Consider the following 23,929-nt stretch of genomic DNA (forward strand, 5'->3'; position numbering starts at 1 on the left):
CATACAAAACAAATGTAATAATACAAGTCTGTATTATTATATACATACACATCCCATTATGGCAAACACATATGCCTGAATTTGACTTCCCTAAACCTAGTAGAGAAGATAAACAATACTAGAAATATAACCCAGGATACTACTAGAGCTATTAACAACTTCTTTGCTTTCTCTTTAGAAATCATGCGTGCAGCCTTGGCTCTTTTAGCCTTTCGTTTTGCAACTCGCTTCCTTTCCAATGCTGCGGCTGTCAGGACGTGTGCTTGCTTCGACTCTTCATTGGCAACTTCCACCGCATGTTTCAATTGCTTGAATTTGGCGATAACAATAGGTGTTGTTGCTGTGCCACACGTACAACAAATGCTGGTGTCTAACCACTTGAAGAACTTGCATGCACGGTCATTATCTTGTACAATACAATACAACACATAAACAGGAATACAACAAATTGGTTCTTTAATGTACAACACAAATATTTTGCCAATACTTGGATATGGTACTTACTGGCGACTAATAGCGACAAGTATAAAACCTCCTACCAGATGTATGAAGTTTCAGGGAAGTCCTAATGATGCAGTTCTCAACGTCACAAAGATGGCCATCATAATTGGAGAGATAGTTACTTGTTTCCAACATTGTATATCTTGGGCTTAAAAAAGAAAATAGAGGAAAATGTGCATATGTAAGTAATCAATATAACGAAAGAAATAAGAGAGCTAAATAACATCAACCTACTAATAAGTAATCTCACTGGAGGAGCTCAAAGTTGCTTAAAACTGATGACTTTGCTGCCTCCAAGACAATTTAACTTCAGCACAGAAACACTTCACTGAAATCTACTAATTGCACTACTCTTTACTCTAATGGTCAGCAACAACAACAACAACAACAAATGTTGAGCTTCTATAGTCCCAAATCAGAATCTGTATTAGCTGAAAAGAATTCTCACAATGCCACATTATTGCCTTACTTTCATCACTCATTATCAGGTTATGGTAAAAATACAGGTACATATATTAAGCAGTTAAGGATGTGAAAGTGAAATGTCTTTATTTAATAGGTGTACTTGCATGGAGATTATTAATTCATGATCAGATTGATTGGTTTGGGTTTAATGTTTGATTGTGGAGTTGGATCTATTGGACATATATATTGATGTTAGATAAAGTCTAAAGATGGGTTGTCATTGGTTATTTGGGTTTTGATTTCCCTGTACTGGTGAAGGGTCTTTCCAAGGAAATCTTCGAGGCTCTTGTTTTGAGTCTTGTCAAATAAAAAAAGTCTAACTATTTAGGGTACTATCAAAGCCTAAGAAATTCATAATTTTTGTTGTGGCCCCTTTAAATATTGCAAACAAGCTAATTTTTTTTTGGCTTCCTTGCCTTCACTGGTTTATTTTAAATCTTTTCTGGTTTTCTTTTTCAGGCTATAGTTCTGGGAGGTTGAATGGTACAAGCATGCATGGGGCTTTAGCAAGAGCTAGAGGGCCATTCACTCTATCTCAATGGATGGAGTTAGAACACCAGCCCTTGATCTAAAAATATTTAACTGCAAATATGCCTGTACCATCTAAGTTGCTCATCCCCATTAGAAAAGCCCTTGATTCTATTGGGTTCTCTAGCTTTACAGGGGGACTTCTAAGACCCAATACATGTAAAATTAGGAAAGCAAGATTTCTTACATCCACGAGATTGGCATCCCAGATCTCTCTCAAAATGCTTGTAGAAATTAAAATATCAAGCACAGTTGCACAAACATCAAAAGAGAAAATTAAAGTAGACTAATATTCTTTATAGTATGAGCATATTTAAGGAAGGAAATTTATACAATTTTTTTTTCTTATAAATTATAAATGATTGCATTAAACCAAAAAAGAATTACATAAAAGAAACCAACAGAGTATACTGTTCGTATATCCAAAAGGATTTTTAGTTCAAGTTACCAATGTAATGAGTCAAACAAATCACAACATTGTTTGAGGTCTACTTCCATCCAAAGACAACCAATAAAACAAAGATTTGACAAACTAAGATTTTATGTCTTCAAGCATCATCCTGTTTCTCTCCCACTAAACATTCCACAATAAGCAAAGAGGAATAGCACTCCAAACTCCACTCTCAAATGCCTTTGAACTCCGTCACCAACACTTAAGCCCTCCTTTCATTGTCTACGGCGTCATCCACTCACACCCAACAACTACAATGAAATCCCATAATTCCATAGCCATAGGCAATTGAATAGCAAATTATCCACATTTTCAAAACTTATCCACCTACAAGCAGAGATGGTGGCAGGTTGGTTGCTGGCAGCTTTGGATCCAAGGTGGTTTTCTTTTTTATTGCTAAGTTACATGGTGAGTCTAGAACTAAAAAGCTCACTCTTCACCCTGTTTTTACAGAGAGAGAATCAAATATTTTCCAATCTCAATTTACACAATGTAGGTCCATAAATATGTAAATACATTAACCAATCTCATTGCTAAACAAAAAACAGAGCTGATCATAAAGCTAAGTCGAATCTTAAGCAAAAAGAACAAACAAAAAAAAAAAAACCCAGCAGATCCACAACTCCGTTTATACCTTTGATCATCACATGTTTCAAACAACAATCAAATTATTGAAATCCACTTCTCAAAATAGAAAGAAACAAAGAGAAAACACACACACAAATCACAGTAATGAGAATATTGTGAAAGTAATATGTACTTGTGATTTAGAACACGAAAGATCCACAATTCACAAACTCAAAAACCCATTTACCCAGAAATTAAACAAATGGGTCAACAAGTGAAATTGGAAGAGGCGTGAAATGGGTTTATGGGAAGAGAGGTGTCATGGGTGGGAGCTTGAGTGAAATTAGGGAAATGGGTGAAATGGGTTTATGGAAGGAAGAGTACATGCTAACGTTGGATTGGGGTTGTCTTCCTCGTGGATTTCTCACCTGAGCTCTTCGCCGGCGTCGGACCGATGTAGGTCTTCCTTGTGGATTTCTTTGGTGGGCGTGGAACTCTTCAAAGGCACAAGCGTTAGCTAGGGTACGGTGAGGAGAGAATAGAAGAAGGGGAAAAAAAAAAACACTGTATTTATTTGCTACAGTACTTTCGACTGAGCTACAGTACCCGTATCACCAAATAATCATCCACGTTTTTTCACTTATTTGCTACAGTGTTTTCCGTTTTCAGTTTTCAATTTCAGCAAAATAAGTTATATCCAAACAGACCCTAACCTCCTTTTAATTATTTTCATTTCCCCTCGCTCAAACTCATTTATGAAGTTCCTATTTTGTTTGTAGTGGTTATAATAGTGTTGTTCATAAGTTAACTTTTATTTTTTTGAGACTCATGCAGATGACTTGGCATGGTTGGAGAATCTTCTTTTTAACTCTCGGTGATGCACTAGTAGCAGATGTAGTAATCTCTTAATGTTATTCAACAAAATTGTTAGACTTTCACTCATAAATTTTTTTTTTTTTTTTTTAAAAAAGTATTCGTTTGGATGAGTGGTATTAGTAGAATAAAATTATGTAAGTTATTTAACTTATATATAAAATTTTAAAATGTTATTTCTTTTAAGTGCCATTATAATTTGATCTAAAATATTTTATGAACCATTATCAAAATATTATTTAAACCCATGAATAAATAAATAAATAAATAAACTCAAATACAAATAATTTTATCATGATTTATAAAAAAAAGTAAAAAAAGAAAAGAGTAGAGTAAGGAAGATTAGAAAAACATATCCGACGGAGCCCACAAAGCGAACCAGGTTGACGAGTGAATGATGAGGGATGATGGTAAAAATTCAAAATTTAAATCTCTTGACAATGGGGAATTGGAATTCCTAAAATATGCTTTTACGTTACACATTTTTTCACCCTCGTTGGAGGGAAATTGAAGGAAGGAACCTCCACCCCCACCCCCACGTTAGTGCACGTAGCAGCGTTCAATTTTTTTTTTTTTTTTTTTGTTGTTCACTATTTCCTTTTAACTTTTTATTCTTTCTGATCTGATCTGATGCTTCTACTACTACTTGTAAATAATAGTAATTTCTCGACAAAAATAAAATAAAATAAAATGTGAAATAAGTAAATTAATATCACCAATCACCATTCACTATTCACCACCTTCTTCCTTCCTTTCCCTTTTCAATTCAACAAGCAAAGCAAAGCACAGCACGACGACGACAACCTTGCATCACCGCAGCAACTAGCACCAATACGACGTCGTTCTCTCATTCCACCGGTTTTTCAAATTCCCTCTCTTCTATTCGTATCTCTACTCTCCAGAATCCGATTCGACTCTCTCTCTCTCTCCCTCTCCGCGTAAGCACATCTCTCTCTAGAAACTTCATTTCTTTGATGTTTCTGCTCTGATTCGCTTGTGATTAGTTTTATATGTGTTTGTGAGTATTAGGAACCTAGGGTTTCTGGATTTGAGGTGTTAGGGTTTTTTTTTTCAAATAGAAAAAAAAAATGATAATGGTAGATTGAGAAAAACCAAATGGTGAGACTTCTAGGACTGAGTCTACGAGACTCCGATGAGTCTCCGCGTGAGATTACGATCACCTCCCAAATCAACCGGGCGAGTGAATCCGGCGAGAATGGCTGGCTCATTCGCTTCTTCGACTCGGCGTTTTTCTGCGAATGGATCGCGGTTAGCTATTTGTACAAGCACGATCACCCCGGGGTTCGCGATTACCTCTGTAATAGAATGTACACTCTGCCATTACCCGGTATCGAGAGCTATTTGTTTCAAGTTTGTTACCTCATGGTGCACAAGCCCAGCCCCTCTTTGGATAAGTTTGTGATCGATATATGCTCCAAGTCCTTGAAGATTGCTTTGAAGGTGCATTGGTTTTTGATGGCCGAGATTGAGGATTCAGATGATAATGAAGGGATTAGTAGGATTCAAGAGAAGTGTCAGCTTGCAGCCACTTTGATGGGCGAGTGGCCTCCTTTGATTCGCCCTCTAACTGTCACATCTTCCAGCCCTGGAAGTAAAAATCAAGTCTTGAACAAGTTGTTATCATCCAAACAGCGCTTGTTGTCGCTAACATCTTCACCGCCCACCCAAAAGTCTCTATCTATATCTCTATCCTTCTCCCCTTCTTCGGGAGGCAATTTGCAAGAGGATGGTAGTCACTTGTCGTCTTCTGAGGAGAACAACATTTTGAAGAAGTTTATTCCAAGTCCAAAGGTTCGAGATGCATTGTTGTTTAGGAAGTCCGCTGAGAAAGAGAAAGAGAAAGACGAGGATGAGTCGGAAAAGGATGGGTTCTTTAAAAGGCTTCTAAGGGACAGTAGTAGTAGAGGTGAGGATGAGGGGGGCTCAAGGGTTCGAGATGTGTTGCTTTTTAGGAAGTCCTCAGAGAAAGATGATGATGACTCTGAAAAGGATGGGTTTTTTAAGAGGCTTTTGAGGGATAGTAGAGGCGAGGATGAGGATTTTACATCGAGCTCAGAAGGGTTTTTTAAGAGGTTGTTTCGTGATAGCAAGAGTGATGCTGAGGATAAATCGGTTTCCAAATCAGTTGAAGACGATGAAAAAGAAGGATTCTTTCGTAAGCTTTTCAAAGATAAGTCTGAGGACAAGAAGGATGGGAGTGAGAGGAAGGAGGATGAAGATGTGGTCAACTCTGAAGAAAAATCTTCAAAATCTGTTGAAGATGATGAAAAAGAGGGGTTTTTCCGGAAACTATTTAAAGATAAGGAAAAGAAAGATGAAGATATGGTGAACTCCGAAGAGAAAAGTTCAAGATCTGTTGACGATGATGAAAAAGAGGGGTTCTTCCGGAAACTATTTAAAGATAAATCTGAGGACAAGAAAGATGAAGATACGGCGAATTCTGAAGAGAAAAGTTCAAAATCAGTCGATGATGATGAAAAAGAAGGGTTTTTCCGGAAATTCTTTAAAGATAAATTTGATGACAAGAAGGATGCACATGATAAAACTGATGAGGGGAGTGCAAATGCTGAGGAAGAAGAGCCTTCTGACTTTTCATTGTTCCGAAGAGTGTTTCGTGTGCACCCAGAAGATTCCAAAAGTACTGCAGCAAATGAAAACAACAACGTCGGTAGCTTGTCTGAAAGTAGTCCAGGAACTGAGAATTTTTTCCGCAAGTTGTTTAGGGATCGTGACCGTTCAGTTGAAGACTCGGAGCTGTTTGGTTCAAAGAAGCACAAAGAGGTCAGTTTAGAATTGGTTTTGTTTTTGTTAATTTGTAAGCATGGCCTTCACTTTCCAGCACTCTTTTCTTTCCAAATTATGTTTTGGCATCGGAATAGAAGATATGTTTCCCTTTTTGGTTTTATCAGATTCTGTAGTTGTAGAATGTTATCTGAACATTTGATGATTGATTGACACTCTTTAATGTTTGTGTGCACTCTACTAGGTTCTTCAATTCATGTGGAATTCCCAATTATACTTTTTATTGTGTGTGTAGTATATGAAAGCTAGTATTATCCCATGTACTCTAGTTTTTGACACATTTTTCCAATTTTCAGGCCAGGCTATTAATAAAGTTTCAGAATAGATCGTGAAAGTAATTGCAGAATGTAAATTTGCTAGTTTTGTAGATGTCCCCAATGGGAAGGTTGTTCTAGTAGCAACATACTGTGTACCTTGCAGTTGCCACTTTTCAAATTTCCATCTGCCATTGTTGGTTTATTTATTCATTTTTGGTTTGCATTGGCACATTGACTCTTGAATGTCATGTCTTAGTGGGGATAAATAATTTAGCACTAGAAAGTAGGCTTAGATTTGCAACTTGAAATATGGTAATGATCCAAGTAGTTGAGTTTGAGTTGGCTTAGCAAATGATTAGTGGGAGTGTAGTAAGTTTGTCTACAAGAAAATTTGTGAATTGTAAAATGCAGATAGGATTATGAGACTCAAATCTGTTACAATGCAATTGATAGCTATAGGAATGGAATAGGGATGGTAGTAAAATAAAATGAAAAAAAAAAGGGCAAAAGTTTTAAACTGTAGCTATTTCTTGAAAAGGATATGGTATCATAAACATAAGCTTGTATTATGCCAAAAAATGTGTTCAATATCTTTTAGCTCATGTTTGTTAGAAGTTTGACCAAATGAATGTATTAAGGACAATTATAAGGCGGTGTTGATAATATTCAACTAATATATCAACACTGGGACGAGCTGTGAAACCCGGACGTCTTCGGTTCGAGCAGCCATGCGTGCATTCACTCCCTTGGGGCCATCAGATTGGGGGAATTTAACTGCCCCTTGAATTACCCAAGGTGCACTTGCGGGAAACTCCTTGCTGAGGGCCTGTGCACCCTAGGATTAGTTGGGGCTTTGCTCTGGACACCTGGTGCCAATCAAAAAAAAAAATTCAACTAATATAGGGACAGAGAGGATAGGTATTTCCTATTTTTCAATGAAATTTGATTACTTATAAAAAAGTGAGGGAGGATATTTAGAGTATACCGATTTGGTTATATTGGAAAGTTAGAGGGTGTAAAAGCTTTGTAGGGGACACAGTTTTGGAGAATGAAATGAGGCAGGTCAAGCTGTTTAAGATCTTGCAATTATACATATGTTGATACATTTGACAACCTTATAGGGTGGATCAAATTGAAGAGAAATTATAATGGGGGCATTAGATGTATATTTAAGACATGGCAAAGAAGCGTGGCAGTGTTTTTAATATTGTAAATGCTGAAGTGAAGACTTGCATTATTGGATCATACCACCTTTGTTTGGCAATAGGCTGAAAATTTTCATCTTGATCAGTACTCTTTCATTGTAGATTTGTACTGAAGAAGAAGAAGGAGAAGGAGAAGAAAGTGGGTCCTTATCATCATATAATGGATGGAAATTGTTGACGTGGCAAACATAATTTATGGCATGTCATCAAAGTGACTTCGGTATCATGAATTTTGTTTGTTACGTCTACATTTTCCATGCATCAAATGATTTTAAGGATCCTCTTGAAACATTTTAAAGTATAAAGACTGAGTTTGAAACAATGGTCAAAGGTTGAGGACAAAATGCAATTTAACCTTAAAAAAATCGCAAACAAGGAGAATCATTGTTGATCTTATTATATGTTTATCCTCAAGAGCATGCAATGCTAACTGTTGTACCTTATTTGTATTTGGCTCCTATTTTCCATCTTGCATCACTAGCAAATTCAATTGGTCTTCCCTACTATCTGTTCCTCCTACCTCCTTTGTCTATAGGTCTGCTTTACAGCTTCTCTTGTTTGTTTGCTAAAATCAAACCTGCAAGCCCCTTATATTATAACCTTCTTGGAATGGAATGGAATGGTTTTTTAAGGAATATTCCATATGTTCTCCTATTTGAGAGTTCTATGAGAATGAATGAAATGGCCAAGGAGGAATGTCTATTCCATTCCATTCTCTCTGCATTGCTCTTAAATATGGACAGAACAATCCATTCTGTTCATTAATTGAAGAGAAATTATGTTTTATCCTCATGTCTTTGAGACACAAATAAATTTAATGGCATAATAGTAAAAGTATACATTCATTTCATTCCCTTCCTTCTTTATATGCTTCCAAATGTACCAGAAAAAGAATACTTAAACCATTTTCATTACCCCCCTTCACATGTGGGCCTAAACTTCCTCTTAATAAGTGGAGCTCAACACTTGAGATTATAACATTCTAAATAGGAGAAGGTTGAGTGATAGAACTCAGGATCTCTTGCTCTAATACCATGTCAAATTACTGATTGTTCCAAAATTTTAAGATTAAGCTTTGGGGATAATTGGTAATTTAAGAGGCTGGGGACCACACCTCTTAAAAGGGAGGTCACTAGTTTGAATCTTCCTTTCCCTCCTCCTTTTAGGCTCTATTTGGTTGGGAGGATAAAAAAGTGGGAAGATAGATGATATTTTAGTTTTCCATGATGTGTGTTTGGTAGAGAGGATGGAAAAGTAGAAGGGAAAAAAAAATAAATCACTATTATGCCCTTATGGAAAACAAAAACAATAGGATAATAGGGATAATGTTATAATTTCATGTTCATGGCCATTTTCTCTACCCTTTTTCCTCAATTTGTAGAGAAAAAGAATGGTTGGCCCGGGTGGAAAATCCCCGACCTCACTATTTTCCATCCTCTTTTCTCTCTAACCAAACGGGAGAAAAGCCCCTTTTGCTTTCCATTTTTCTTCCTCCTTTTTCCATCCTCTCCCTTTTCACCTCAATCAAACACAGCGTAGGGCCAAAACTAAGTTATCCAAAAAAAAAAAAAGGGAAAAACCCTCTACATATGTTCCCATATATGGTAGCACCTTTATTCACGCAATGGAAATTAAATTGAGGAAAAAAAAGACTTCAAAGGCATATCATCACACCAAATATCATGAAAAGATTTAATAAAAGAAAAAGAAAAAAAATCCCATTCCATTCTCAACAAAAATCTTGTATGCTTCAAAAATCTCTCCCACCCGCCTCTCACATGTTTCCACATGCACACCCCATGAGCACCCGTGACCTCCATTGAACGCCAGTGACCCCTCATATCTTTGTATTTGGTCCCCCACAACCCTTCTCCAAAGAGAATCCCTGCCCATAGTGGAGCAACCATAACCATTTCCCCATGGAAGCTTGATTAAAATGCCAAGCTTCCAAATACCTAACCCTCCAGATTTAATAGGGAACAAACTACGTCCCGATTAGCAAGATGAAGTTTATCCATTAGCTTGCTCTCTCTTTGCTACTCCCTATAGCCACTTGTTTAGGAGCGTCTGTTTGTGATCCTTAGAAGATGATTAATTTATCAGCGAAGTAACTTAGGCAGAACTGCAGTCGGTCATGAAATGTTTTGCCAATTATACTTGCCAGTTAGTTTTTCCCCCTTAAATTTAATTGATATGTAGATAACATGATGAGGATCATGGATGAAAGGTTTTGATATGGTGACATTTTCCTTGATTTAGTTTGTCGAGAGAACCATGGGTTGACCTAAGTGGTTTATTAGAGAGATGCTTACTGGCACACACATTGATTAATTGATTTGCCATTCTCTTAATTTGGCAGCAAAAGTGTCCTGGTTCACCAAAGCAACAGATCGATAAGTCAAATGCAAAGCCCCCACTTCCAAATAATTCTGCATCGCATTACCGAAAAGGGGCTTATCATGAGTCAGTGGACTTCGTGCATTCATTATGTGAGACTTCATATGGCTTGGTTGATGTATTTCCAATTGAAGATCGCAAAAGTGCTCTCCGTGAGGTTGGCTATGTTTTTTTTATGCTTTGTCCAGATTACTTACAATACATAAATACATACATATATGCTGCTTGAATATTTTTCTAATACATTTATTGTGTTTGTCATTTATGTGTTTCTAGTCTCTCACAGATATGAATATGCGTGTGGCTGAGGCTCAAAATAGTGGAGGTACTTCTTTAATCACCGTAGATTTGAGTTCTGGGATGCTCATCTAGAGACATGGTGCTTTTGAGTATTTTGCTATGTGCAATTATTTAACTAGTGGCATATTATTTTCTATATACTGGTCTGAAAATCTCTGATGAAATAATGCCAAGTTAGGTGTTTTAGGAGCACGGATGTGTTTCTAAAAATGTGCTTTTTTAATGTAAAAGTTTGCATAAATCTTAACTTATGAAAATGACAATAATTTTGAGAAAAGTATGTTCTGCATATAGTTTCTATTTCTCTATTCCATTTTCTGAAGATGTTGGGAATGCCCGTTTGGAAACAAGTCTAAGACATTTCAGAAAGGGGCAACTTTAGAAGGTTTCTTTATTCTTATAAAAGTATATGCAGAAGTGTTTGGTGTGTTAACTTGTGGATATACAATGCATCTTTCTTCAGATTGATATATAATGTTACTTCAACGAATATATACTCGGGTCTAATTTTGAGGGGTAGAAACTTCTAATGTCCTCATTACTATTGGGGGAAAAAAGATGATGGGATTCTGCTTTTTAATAAGCTGATGTTTATGAAGGCACTTTTAAGTCAGTGCAACTGTTCTTATGTCTGTCGGGTGTTTCACTTAAATGTTAGCAACTCCCTGCTTTCGAGGTCCCAGGTGAACATACAATTTCTTCTCTAGTTGCTTGACTGCGATCTAAACTAACAAGGCCAAGTGTGCAGGAATATATTTTTCTTATTACTATGGTCTTAAACTGAAGAGGCAAATTTTTTCTCAAGGTTGAGGCTTGCTAACAAAAAAATTGGCCTTTAGCAAGCTGTGTGTTGTTTTTTTCTTCATGTTCTTTCATGGGGTTTGTTATATTAGGTTGTGTTTGGGATAAGCTTATATTGGACAGCTTTTTTTTACTATTTAGCTTATTTTTATTACTATTTATAGGTTCCATTGCACTTTTTGGTATTATTCATGGGTCTCACTGTACTATTTTAGCTAATTTTTAGCTTTATCTATAGTATTTTCAGTAAAAAAATTTCAGTTTCAGTTAAATAAGTTGTTTCCAAACGGATCCTTAATACCCACATGCATAGAAAATTTTGTATCAAAGATTGGAGTTATTTTGTCACTGCTTGTTCTCAATATCCTTTTTGCTTTAACTAATAGGCCTTCACCCTGTGCATATTTATCCAAACGAAAGGCCTTCACCCTGCACTTTTTCTAGAGCACTATTGATATATGTTTTCTGTTAGCTGGGGTATTTGTTATATAGCTTTTATGTCTTAGTTGAATAATACTGATTTATATTTTTTAGGAGTTTGTTTCCCAATGGGAAAGGGGATGTATCGTGTGCTTCATATACCTGAAGATGAAGCTGTTCTTTTGAATTCTAGGGAAAAGGCACCTTATCTGATATGCGTTGAAGTTTTGAAAAGTGAAGTGCCGAGGTTACAAAATCTAAATGAATTACAATAGTTACAAATTTTTATGGTTACTAGAACAAGAAGCGTTAATGAAGAGATTTTAACTGTTTCATTCTTTCTGTTTCCTTTTCAAAACTTGTTTTAGCAATACAAAGGACACATCTGGTTCACAAAAGCTTTCTAGAGCGGGAATTCCTCTGGCAAATGGAGATGCATTATTGCCAAAGCCACCTCCTTGGGCTTATCCATTGTGGACTGCCCAGGAGGCTTATCGTAATAGTAATGATAGAATGTCAAGGTCAACTGCTCAAGCAATTGATCAGGCAATGGCGCATAAGTCAGATGCAAAAACAAAGTTTGTTAATGTGAGTCTTACTGTAGAGAAGCGATCGCCCATCCAGTTACAAAGCATTGAACTCAGTGGCATCCATTGTGCTAGTCTGCAGAGTACTTCAGCTTCTGCCAGTATTTTGTCAAGTAGTAGTCAATGTGATGAATCTGTAACTCATACATCAAGAGCAGCACATAATAGTGATTTGGAGTGGGTAAGGGTAGTGCTGACAGCAGATCCAGGAGTTAGAATGGAAGACATTGAGGATCAAGGACCACTGCGTCGGAAGGAACACCGCCGTGTTCCAAGTACAGTAGCTATAGAGGCAGTAAAGGTGGGACCTTCACTCTGTTGATGCTACTTATGCCTAACAGTTAGCGTTCTTACAAATGCTGCATTAGTCACCATCTTTGTAGTGTTACTTCAATCTATTGATGTCAGTTAATGCATACTTTGCTTGCACTCCCCCATGCTGATTTCTTTATATGAATTTCTTATTACAAAAGAAAGTGGTCTTTCAGTTGATTTTTGTTTACTCCAATTAGTAATTTTATAGTGAATGTCATCTTTTATTAGTTCATCTAACTGTTTAGTACAACACAGGCCACTGGTTGAATGATTACTGATCATCTTTTTTTATTGCAAGTGTTAAACAAGAGGTAGGGCTTAAGGTCAGCCAGTCAGGACTTTGTGGCTTTTGGGGTTGGGGGTCTCAGGTTTCCCTTAGTTGAAGCTTTTAGACTTGGGAGACAATTTTATGGGCATGTTCTATGGGAAATACATACAGAATCTTCACTGAATTTCATAGGTTTGAAATTTTTATGAAAATTTCTTTCATGGATTATGATCTGGATGCTTTATAGCTAGGTGGATTTAGTGTGTTTATGATACACCAATGATGCGTGGGGTTTTCTGTTAAGGTCTGATGCCTCTGATATGTAATGACACGCTCTCAAACAATATTTTGATTGCTTTTTATATAGACCAAAGTTCATATTTGTGATATAAGAAAATCTAACTTTGCATCAATTAGAATCTTGTTTGTAGAATAGATGGATCCATTTTTCTTATATGGTTGCCTTGGGGACAATGATTATGTTGAAGTCAATTTGGATGCAAAAATTATGCACTGATTGGTAACAAGTGTGATTTGGAAAAACAAGATAGTTCCAGTGCTTGAAATGATAGCTGTATTTCTATCAATCATTAAAAAAAGAAAAAAGATAGACATTTAATCCATAAATATGCTAGTTATAATAAGATGCTCATATGTGTGAATTTGTGCTGTTTAAAGTTGTCATGCTGTTAAAATTTCAAGTTCAGTAAAGGGTAATATTCTTGTTGGTGAATGATTGGGCCTTTATTTCTTGAAATTAGTTTCCTTCTATGTCTCTTTCATGCTAGTATATTTTTAGATGTTAATGGATTTTGAACTTTTCTGCAGGCTGCTGCAGCCAAAGGAGAAGCACCTCCTGGGCTCCCTCTCAAAGGAGCTGGTCAAGATTCAACAGATGCACAACCAAGGGTGAGCGCTTATGATAATTGATTATTTTGTACACTGTTTTAGTGTGGAAATTTAGAATCTTATATCTAACATTTTCTGAATTGCTCAACAGTTTAATGGGAGTTCTCCCAAGGCCAGTGATGCCTTATCTGGTGAACTTTGGGAGGTAAAAAAAGAAAGGATACGCAGAGCTTCATTTCATGGAAATTTACCCGGTTGGGATTTGCGCTCTGTAAGTTCTGTTTATTAAACCTTAAAAAAACAAAAGTGGATGTAGTGATTTTGAGCAATGTTAACTAGAAAATTGATTTTAAAAAAAAGTTCATTTCTTCACCTATGGATTTTATTACCTGGTGTGTGGGGGGGGGGGGGGTGTTAACAAGATTGTCACCAAAACAATGTACCGTTGGTAAAAAGAAAAAAATGTTGGTAATTTGCTCACGTAGATTTTGGTTGACAGAGACGAAAAAAAAGAAAGGAAAAAAGAAGTTAAAGTTAATTATAATAGGATAGGAGCAAGGCTGGACAAAAGAAGAAGAAGAAGAAAAAAAAAGAAAAAAAAAGAAGAGGAGAAAGGTTGGCTGGAAGTGAAACTCAATGTGAAAAGGGGGCAAAATTGTCCTTTGCAATAAAGCCTTCTTTTCTCTCCAAATTGGAGAGATTGGTTTTTGGTGGTCCTGGGGAGAAAGCAACTGGACCCACCAATATTCCATCCTCTCCTCTCTCTAACTAAACACCCACAGAAATAACTTTCTCTCCCATTTTTTCCATCTTTCCTAAAATCTCTCCAACCAAATGGACCCTTATGGTTGGATGGAGATGTGATACTCTTGAGCCTATAATTTGTTGCCCTTGAGGCCAATAGTTTTGAAGTTTGCACCAAATGGCATCTCCTTTCATCAAACAATGGATGGCGAGTGGGGTCAATCACATATGGGTGTGTGAGCTGTATTTGCTTATCAAAAATAGATACAAGGCCTTTGAGTCAGTGGGAGAATCTTTATTAGATTTAATTATTTTTATTTGCATGGTCTAATTGATGTTCCTTCAATTGAAACCCCCTCTGCTTTTCTTCTCTTCATTTGTTTCCTAAGTAGTAAATTGATAACACTTTTCATTCTATGAGAAAATGTGTCCAGTTCATGATAGTTCTATAGTGTTGTGAATTGTGATTAATAACCTAACATATGCTTTTTCTAAAAATTGCCAGTCTACACACAGCTAACCTCCAATTGCATTAGTGTCTGAATGATTCTACTATTACTTATGGCATCTCTAAGCCCCTTTATCTTGTTTATTGCAAGCAACTATTCATTTTATGCAACTGTTGACCCTTAATTGTGACCAAATGCACCCAAAAGTGCATTTTACTTTCTTCTGTTGACTGTACATTAACACAAATGCCTGACTCAATAAGTCAATATAATGAACAAGCTGTATCTAAATTTGACTCTCTAATACCACATAGTTCGCTGGGTCTTGTACTATCATGCTAATCTGATTTATAGTTAAAAACTGTTTCTGTCATTGTTTTGTACATGTGGCTGACCTTGACTAGTCTATTAAGGATCTATGGCCGACCCCAAAATTTTGGGACCAAGGTTGGTTGTGGCTTTTTCTCTCATTGTTTTACCAGTTAGTTGAAGCTTGTAATCATTGGATTTTGATGCCAGATATATTCCAAGAAGCTGGTCTCCCTCTCTGGTTGAGACCTTATGAAGTTCTAGTTACTTCTTCTTACACAGCTCTGATTGAGACTATTCCAGATACGGTAATCCTGTACATTCATGCTTTTTAAGCGAATTGCAATTTAAGTTCCAGGCTATCTCCAAATTAATGTCTTTGCTATTTTTAGGCTTCACTTCATTCTATAAAGAGTAGATATCCCGACATCACGAGTTTGCGTGAATTTTTCATTGCCAAGTATGAAGAAAATTCTCCGAGTTTTAAGCTTGCCCAGGTAATTTACAGTTGTAATTATATAGGTATCCTTCAGGTGGTGTTATCTTTAGGAAATTTACTTATTCCCATGTTTTAAGAGCTTTTTAACATGAGNATTGTCACCAAAACAATGTACCTTCTTTGCTGTTGGATGTTGATTATTTTGAAAAAGTTACAAAACTGCTACCTCTTGTTACGGTAAATTATCTAAAACTACCACCCCTTGTGATTGTGTTTGATTCTTGCTTTAGTATGTTCAGCATTGTTAAGAGAATCAGCAGTTGTTGGACATGTGGAAAGTTTTCCTGTGTCTGCCTTTTGGCTGTATGTCATTTTTAATTCATGACGGTTGCGGTGTTTGGTTTCATGTCTGTTACTGTGTAGCTGTCATGTCTTGGACTCTGTATGTATGTTCTATATGTCCTGTGGTGGTCCTTGTACTGCCTTTGACACTAATGACAATTTTGTTTTCTTGCTTTTCACTTAGGTTATTGTGAAGAGTGGTGATGATTGTAGGCAAGAGCATCTTGCCGTGCAACTTATTTCGCACTTTTATGGTAGGCATCCTTTCTTTAATTATTATATATATATATATATATAGTTTCATCTTATGTGTAGCTCTTTGTCTTGTTACTTGATTCCATCCTTATCTGGTTAGTCCTCTTAGAACCGTTGTTCTTTAAATCTGTAGTTTTTTTTTTTTTTTAATCTGTTGTTTATTGAGTTCAAGTAAGATTACCATTAAAATATGGAATTGCATATTGCTTCTGCAAGTCAAATCAAAATGTGTACTAAAATAAAGGAAGAATTGGATTTTTTTGGTTGACATTGTTGCTTTGTATAATGACTGGAAAAACATGGTGCTCAATGTTTGCCATTTTATTTAGGATCTGTTTGGTTGGAGGGATGGAAAAGTAGGAGGAGAGAAAATGGAGAAGGGATCGAAAGGTGGGGGATAGAAGAGATTTAGTTTTTTATCATATGTGTTTGGTTGGAGGATGAAAAAGTGGAGAGATAGAAAACTCATTTATTTGGTTGAGGAGAAAAGTAGGAGGATGCAAAAATGTAGTTTGTATGAATATATTCTTATGCCCCAATTACATAGTATATAAGAAATAATTGGACACATTATGAAAGTGACACAATATAATTATTACTTTATTTTAACTTGTATATATATATAATGTGATTAATTAAATTCGTTAAAATAAATATTAAAAAAAAAATCCCAAATGAATTGTGGAGAACGTTGGTAAAAAGAAAAAAATGTTGGTAATTTGCTCACGTAGATTTTGGTTGACAGAGACGAAAAAAAAGAAAGGAAAAAAGAAGTTAAAGTTAATTATAATAGGATAGGAGCAAGGCTGGACAAAAGAAGAAGAAGAAGAAAAAAAAAAAAAAAAAAAGAAGAGGAGAAAGGTTGGCTGGAAGTGAAACTCAATGTGAAAAGGGGGCAAAATTGTCCTTTGCAATAAAGCCTTCTTTTCTCTCCAAATTGGAGAGATTGGTTTTTGGTGGTCCTGGGGAGAAAGCAACTGGACCCACCAATATTCCATCCTCTAATGAGGGGGTGGGGGGGGGGGGGTGTATCAGTACTAAAACAAAGTTCGGCCGTAAATGGACTTAATATTGACTTGAATGAAGTCCCGCCTTTCCCTCTCCTTTTGCTTATAAGTTTTGTTGGTAGTATAGTTATGGTGCACATGTGATATATCTTTAAAAAAAGAAAAGAAAGAATTACTTAAATTAGGATTTTTTATTATTATAATATTTTCTAAAAAAAGAGGTAGTTAGAGAGAGAGAGAGAGAGAGAGAGAGAGAGAGAGAGGTGTATGTGAATGTGTACAGACACGCGTTTATACTTATATGCGCAAGTATGTATGTGAACGAATTATAACTTATTGGTGTTATTTTTGGTTGAAGGCTGGAAGTGGAGAGAGAGAGAGAGAGAGTTATATACACGTATGTATGTAAAATAGGGATACCTTACTGGTGTTATTTTTGTTGGAAGGCAGGAAATGGAGATATAAGGAATGTAGGAGTCTTTTAGCATGGGGCACTGGACTTTTGTCTTTTGATGTTGAGAAGTGATTAGAGCAGATAACTATATGTTTGAGGGTGATAGGGTATGTTGAGCCAGTGTTGGTAAAAGTGTCAAGCGCACTTAAGCGCATAGGCCTCTTGGAGCCTAGGTGTGAAATGCAAGTGCACACTTGATTGAAGTAAAGCACACAATTTTCAAATTTAATATCTAACAACATTTAATAAAAATATTTGTAACATATAATAAAAAATATATATAAAAACTCAAAATTTGTATATTTTTTTACCTATTAGGTAAGTGCAATTGTATAACTTGTCTCCTTTTTCGTACTTTGTTTCTTTGGGCTCGTGTTTGGGGGTGTACGAACTTTACTGTTGTATATGATTTTTTAGTTTCTATTTCCTTAAGCTCTTGATCTTTTTGTATTTGTTTTCTTGTTCAAAGTGTTCACCATTGTGAACATGATGTTCATTTTTTTCTCAATAAAAGTCTTATTACCTATAAAAAAAAAAGTATAATGTTTATTCAAATTTTACTTAACTTATTTCAATTCTTAAACTTTTTATATAGTAAATTGAAAACAATTATCAATGGAAAATATCATAAAAATCTAGTTGTAGAAAGTTTAAGCCTTGCAATTTATATAATTCTCTTGTACTTAATCAAATAGAGGACCATGATAGTTATGATCAAATGATGTATATGGTTGAATGGTTCAATCAAAATACTTCTAAAAGTCGAAGACAAGCACAAGAATGGGAAATTAATCTTTTTTGTATCTTCTGATGTAAAAAAAAAATTGTTTGTGTAGTGCAGCACCTTAAGAATAGTGGTTGTATAATAAATCATTGGTCCATGTTATTCAGTGCAATTAATGTTGATGATCAATATCTTTTTTGGCAATAAAATAAAAAAGCTTACCTAGGCGTGTGTTGTGCTTCAAAAAGGTGCACTTCATTAAAAGAGCCTTTTTTTGGGCCAAGAGAAGTGCTGAGACCCTGGGGCTTCAAGCTTTGAGTTTTAAGCTCACTTTTAGCAACACTGGCTTGCAAAATGTCATTTAAAACAATTTCTGGCTGTTGCTCTTGCAAAATACCAACACTTGGTTGCACTCATTATTTTTGGTGTTTTGTAGTAATTTCCTTTTACTTGTCCAAAAAAGAAAGAAAAGGAGAGAGCATCCTGGAAAGCTTTATTTTTGGATGAACTTTTTTCATTCCTCATTTGATTGGCTCATTTAGCTCATTATTACTCTTTACAAAAAAAAAAAACATTATTTTGAAGGATGAAGAAGTAGAATTGAGTTTTTATTTTCAGGTAAAGATTATATCATTCCATTTTTTTTTCTGCAGAGGAATTTTGTTGAGAGTATGGCTGGATATTCCCTTGTGTGCTACCTTCTGCAGGTATTGTTCTCTCTCTCTCACATACACGCATACCCCACATAAGTAGGATGCTCACATGGGAGTTGTTCAGAGTGGCATTCTCAAATTGAAATGATGTGTCATGAATTAGGATACTGATGTTGGAGGTTTTATGTAGGTCTCTTCTGCATTGTGAACTTACAATACTGTTTGTGACAGTTGCCATTTATGCTTTGTTTACATGTAATAAACTCTTCTTAAATAATGCGGTGTGAGGAGATAGCTTTTCCACTACATTGCAATTAATAGATTATGAAGCTATTTATTTTAATAAGTAAATTATTTTCAATGATTTGGAGGGACCATAGTGTTTAAGATATGATTTTTATTACATGAAGTAGTCTTCATATCAATAAATTTTTTTATTACTTATCAAATTGTTTTTTTGTTACTTTTAGAAAAGAAACATATTAGATAATTGATCCCTTTGGATGCTGTTTGTAAGGAATTATAGCTTATTGTCTATTTTAAAAAATTTCTACTTAAATATAAAACTATAATTCCCCCATGTTTTTTTTGTCTGCTTATACTAAGGGATTGATTTATATTGTATACATCATATCTATGCTAAATTGCTAATGCATTGATTTTTAGCCTGTAAGTCTTGTTATTTTACCCTACACTGGGCTGCTCAGGGTATAATGGGCACAAAACACTAATAGGTATTGTATCATATATATTCTTTTGGTTTCAACCTATTGAGCCAGCACAAATAGCACCTCCTCCCCTCCATGGAGTGTCAACTTGTGGGTTTAAATTCTGTGTGTAGGTAGCATCTCACTGGACCTCCTCAGCAATTTTATTGATTGCAAAACTAGGAGGCCAACTGGTGGGGGTGGCAATTAATTAGAACCCATGGGAGGCAAAAAAATAATTTAAATCAATTCTAAATTGTTCGAAATAGTCTTAGAAGGAGGTAAGGCTTATAGGCTTGCAATTATCAAAAAGAGGGAAAGAATTATGCATCACATGCTCCTAGAACAAGAAGGAGCACTTCGGCTTCGTTCAACACTTTCAGATTTAATTGTTATGCCCTTGAAACAATTTTTCATCAGAAATTTGAGGGAATTAGGCAAATCTTTTCTAATCCAAAATGCAGTAATGGAGGGGGTCAGTACTTATACATGGTCGTGGGTTGGTGATTGTACTAGAAGGATGATATGTAGGGGTTGGAAAGGTTTATAACAATGTGATAAATGATTTAGTGGAGGTCATATGGCGATTTGTCAGCCAAAGCTCCAAAACTTGACAAGACAATCACATTTGCCCATTGCCATCTCGCCTACCTTCATGATCAAGGGCTCGGTTGCATAACCAATGGCCAGGGATAAGTGGGGAAAGAACAATCAGAGATTGAAGGGGTGAAGCATGGCAAAAGAAATAGAAGACTCAAAAAATGAGCCAACCAGCAACAAATGCATGTCTCTCGTTTAGGGAGAGGAAGCAGAAGTTTCATGAGAGATAGACTAAGATAACAGGAACAAGTATGGTAGGAGACATTGTAAGTGAAATAAGGGAGATACAAATTTCAATATACTAAATCTGAAACTACAACTTGAACTTGAGCCAAATGGGAAATGGAAAGTTAATACAGCACTTTGAATGTATTAAGGCTATGATCCTGTTATAGATAGACTTTTCTTACATGAGAGAGAGAGAAAGAGAGAGAGTTGTCTGCTTTGGTGGAGAAAATGCAATAAAGAACTATGATGTTGTATATCTATTGATTTTTGAAGCTTCACATCGATATTGTCAACCCTAAGGTTTACAATTGGATCTTAGTAAAATGTGGGTCAGGAAGAAATATAGAATACAAATTTTCACGCGTTGCCATGACACTTAACTCCTTAAATAAAGGAAATGCTGAAGTAACTTCTACCAATAGTTAGACATAATTTACCCTTTCTAAGATGTCAGATGTCTGTCTGTGTTTTTAGGTTTTCCATTGAATTTCTTTTCTGTTCATGAAAATTTCTTATAACATTCTTTATTACGTATTTTTCTCATTTATTTCTTTTTGGTAGACTAGTCAGTTGTAATTCTTTGGATGGTACTGAATTGCCATGAATAAATTTTATTCTTTTATGAGTCTTGTAACAAGTAGCTTGCATCTTGAGAGTGAGCAGCAGTATCTGTAATTGTACATACCTTTTACATACAACTCTGTTTGACATTGATGACCAACTGGTCAAATAACAGTTGATTATTTTGGACCAAATAATGCCATGCAGAAGTGGTTCCATAAACAGATGATCACCAGCAAAATGTCTCTATTTGCACTTAATGTGCTTGTGCATCCATCCTCTTGGTTTAAAACTTATTAGCTTACAGTGAAGGAATTTCTATAGCATATGCCTGTTTAAGTGGCTTGTTTTGTACCTGCTTCTCATTAGACCATGTCCAGGTGAAGGATCGGCACAATGGCAACCTCTTATTGGATGAAGAAGGTCATATCATACATATTGATTTTGGCTTCATGCTTTCCAATTCACCTGGAGGTGTCAATTTTGAGAGTGCGCCTTTTAAATTAACGCGTGAACTTCTTGAGGTTAGGCTTTGGTGTTGCGAGATGTACATTTTTTTCCTTTATGTTTTTTGTAACAATCTTTGTTGGGCTTATTATTACTATCTTGATTTATTTTAAATTTATCTTTTAATTCTGAAGTGATTGGAATCTTGTGATTGTTCTAGGTCATGGATTCTGATGCTGAGGGAGTTCCAAGCGAGTTCTTTGATTATTTTAAGGTTCTGAAAATTAAAAAAAAAAACTTTTGGGTTTGTTTTTTGAAAAGTCTTCAAATCAGCTTGTCAAATTTTTTAGGGTTATATTTTACATATGGTCTTTGCCCTTCAAATTCAGGTTTTATGCATTCAAGGCTTTCTTACTTGTCGTAAGCATGCTGAGCGCATTATTCTTCTTGTTGAGATGTTGCAGGTAAAACCAATTTTAGCTTTCTGCACCCCAATATCATCTAATATTTACTTTTGTTTTACAAACCTAGTCTATGTGATTTATGGGCCTAAAGCCTGCATTTAATGAAGTGTACAATCCTCTGGTGGGTATAGTAGTTTTGTGGATGGTCAGGTTGAAACTCTTCTTTGACCTGCACCCTAGTTTCACCACACCATTCTCCATGTCTGGTTTGGACACAACTCAGCCATCTAAGGTTTTCAAGGACTTGTGTACAGATAACGGCATGGAAACAATATCATTTAACTATGAATTTGAAGGCAACCTCAAATTGGAATGCTCTGATTCATTTTGTTGGCCAACTTTAGATTACACTTCATATACCTGTGTGCATGTACGTGGGTGGGTTGGTGCATGTGGTGTGAATTGTGTGATCATGCACATGGTGAGATCAGGGTGTAGATAACTTACTATAAGTGTCTCTATTGATGATGCCTGGTTTACTAAGCTCCTATTCTTCTATGTATGGATCAGGACTCTGGTTTCCCCTGCTTTAAAGGTGGTCCTCGGACAATACAGAACTTAAGAAAACGATACCATTTAAGTTTAACGGAAGAGGTTTGATTTTAATCTGATTACCCTTCTTAACTGTACAACATTTCGTTGCTATTGTTTTCATATTGGTATCTTTTGTGCAGCAATGTGTGTCATTGGTGCTTTCACTAATAAGCAGCAGCTTAGATGCATGGCGGACAAGGCAGTATGATTATTATCAGAGGGTTTTGAACGGAATATTGTGAAATTGAATCTCATTGATTACATGGATGTTCCATTTGACAGAGCCAGCCCAGTTTAGGCACTTCAAATAAAATTGAATTTCAGTCACCGTGTGATTTGAGGACATTTGGCCGCTGTCGGATGGCTTTGGAGTTTTATTGGAGGCAGAAAGGAGTATGGGGTAGCAATTTATGGCGTGCTTTTTCTCAATGCAAGAGATTTGTAACTGTATCGGCAGAAATTCTTTCTCAGAAGTTAAGCATGCAGATTTTACTTCAGCAGGCTTTTTTTTTTTTTTTTTCCTTTTTTTCCCCTTGTTTCATGTAATATGGAACTCTGCTGGCTGGTGGGCAATTTAACTTGTTTGGAGATGTATAGCCCTCCTACCCATTGTCGGGGAGCACACACTGTACAGGATGACTCCAATGGAGAAAACAGATCAGACATGAAATAGCTACAGAGACCATGTTTGCTGGGTGAGATTTTGATTGCTACAGATTTTGCACTAAGTGTTCGGAAGCATCCAACTAGTTTGGGTTCTTTACAACTTCATTTCCATCTGAAGTTATATTCTTCTGATAAGAGCGGAGACAAGATTCAGCATTTGAAAGGTGACCTGCTGTTCCTTTTTGGGCTCCACTATTTGCTAGTATCTGTCTTCCTGGAGTTGTTATTCTTCTATCATTTCATCATGAAGTTACAAGAAAAGTTCTTCTAAGATGGTATATGATTGAATCATGTATAATTGATCCAGTTGTCTTCTACAGTGAAATTTGTTCGGTTGAAACTATTCAAATATAAAAGAAATTTGTGGCACTGATTTCATCAGTTCTTGTGTCCCTTTATTGAGTGGCAATGAGCAAAAGCTGTACGCATGTATGTACAAGATTATTTTTTGTAAATATAATTTTTGACAGTCTTTTAATTGTTGTTGAAATCCAAAGGGACACTTTTATAAAATCTTGTTGCTATTACCGGCCCAGGTGCGCTGTTTCCTATGGGATTGTGCATTGTGGATGGAGGTTTAGCAAGTGACACAGACTCGGTGACAGATGCAAGGGGGCCAAAAAAACTGTTATATGGGCAAAGCAGAGGGGTTTTTTTTTTTTTTTTTTTTTTTGTGCCCTGGAGAACGCAACTCATTCAAAAATTGATCTTAGGCTATGAACAGAAATCTGTTTTGTGC

The 23,929-nt window shown here is 35.9% G+C and overlaps 1 protein-coding gene across 1 annotated transcript; it reads left to right on the plus strand.

Moving 5' to 3' along the window:
* Nucleotides 1–3,984: 3,984 nt before the first annotated feature.
* On the plus strand, nucleotides 3,985–23,668 carry LOC112022585 (phosphatidylinositol 4-kinase beta 1). Its single transcript, XM_065762410.1, has 15 exons — nucleotides 3,985–6,187; nucleotides 10,030–10,224; nucleotides 10,344–10,392; nucleotides 11,703–11,835; nucleotides 11,957–12,476; nucleotides 13,587–13,667; nucleotides 13,759–13,878; nucleotides 15,205–15,417; nucleotides 15,502–15,606; nucleotides 18,984–19,037; nucleotides 21,460–21,603; nucleotides 21,747–21,800; nucleotides 21,916–21,990; nucleotides 22,501–22,584; nucleotides 22,665–23,668. The coding sequence occupies exons 1-15, from the start codon at nucleotides 4,502–4,504 to the stop codon at nucleotides 22,764–22,766; spliced, it is 3,615 nt and encodes a 1,204-aa protein (XP_065618482.1). The 5' UTR covers nucleotides 3,985–4,501; the 3' UTR covers nucleotides 22,767–23,668.
* Nucleotides 23,669–23,929: the final 261 nt, after the last annotated feature.

This window comes from Quercus suber, unplaced genomic scaffold (assembly GCF_002906115.3).
Source record: "Quercus suber isolate HL8 unplaced genomic scaffold, Cork oak 2.0 scaffold_457, whole genome shotgun sequence".
NCBI lineage: Eukaryota > Viridiplantae > Streptophyta > Magnoliopsida > Fagales > Fagaceae > Quercus > Quercus suber.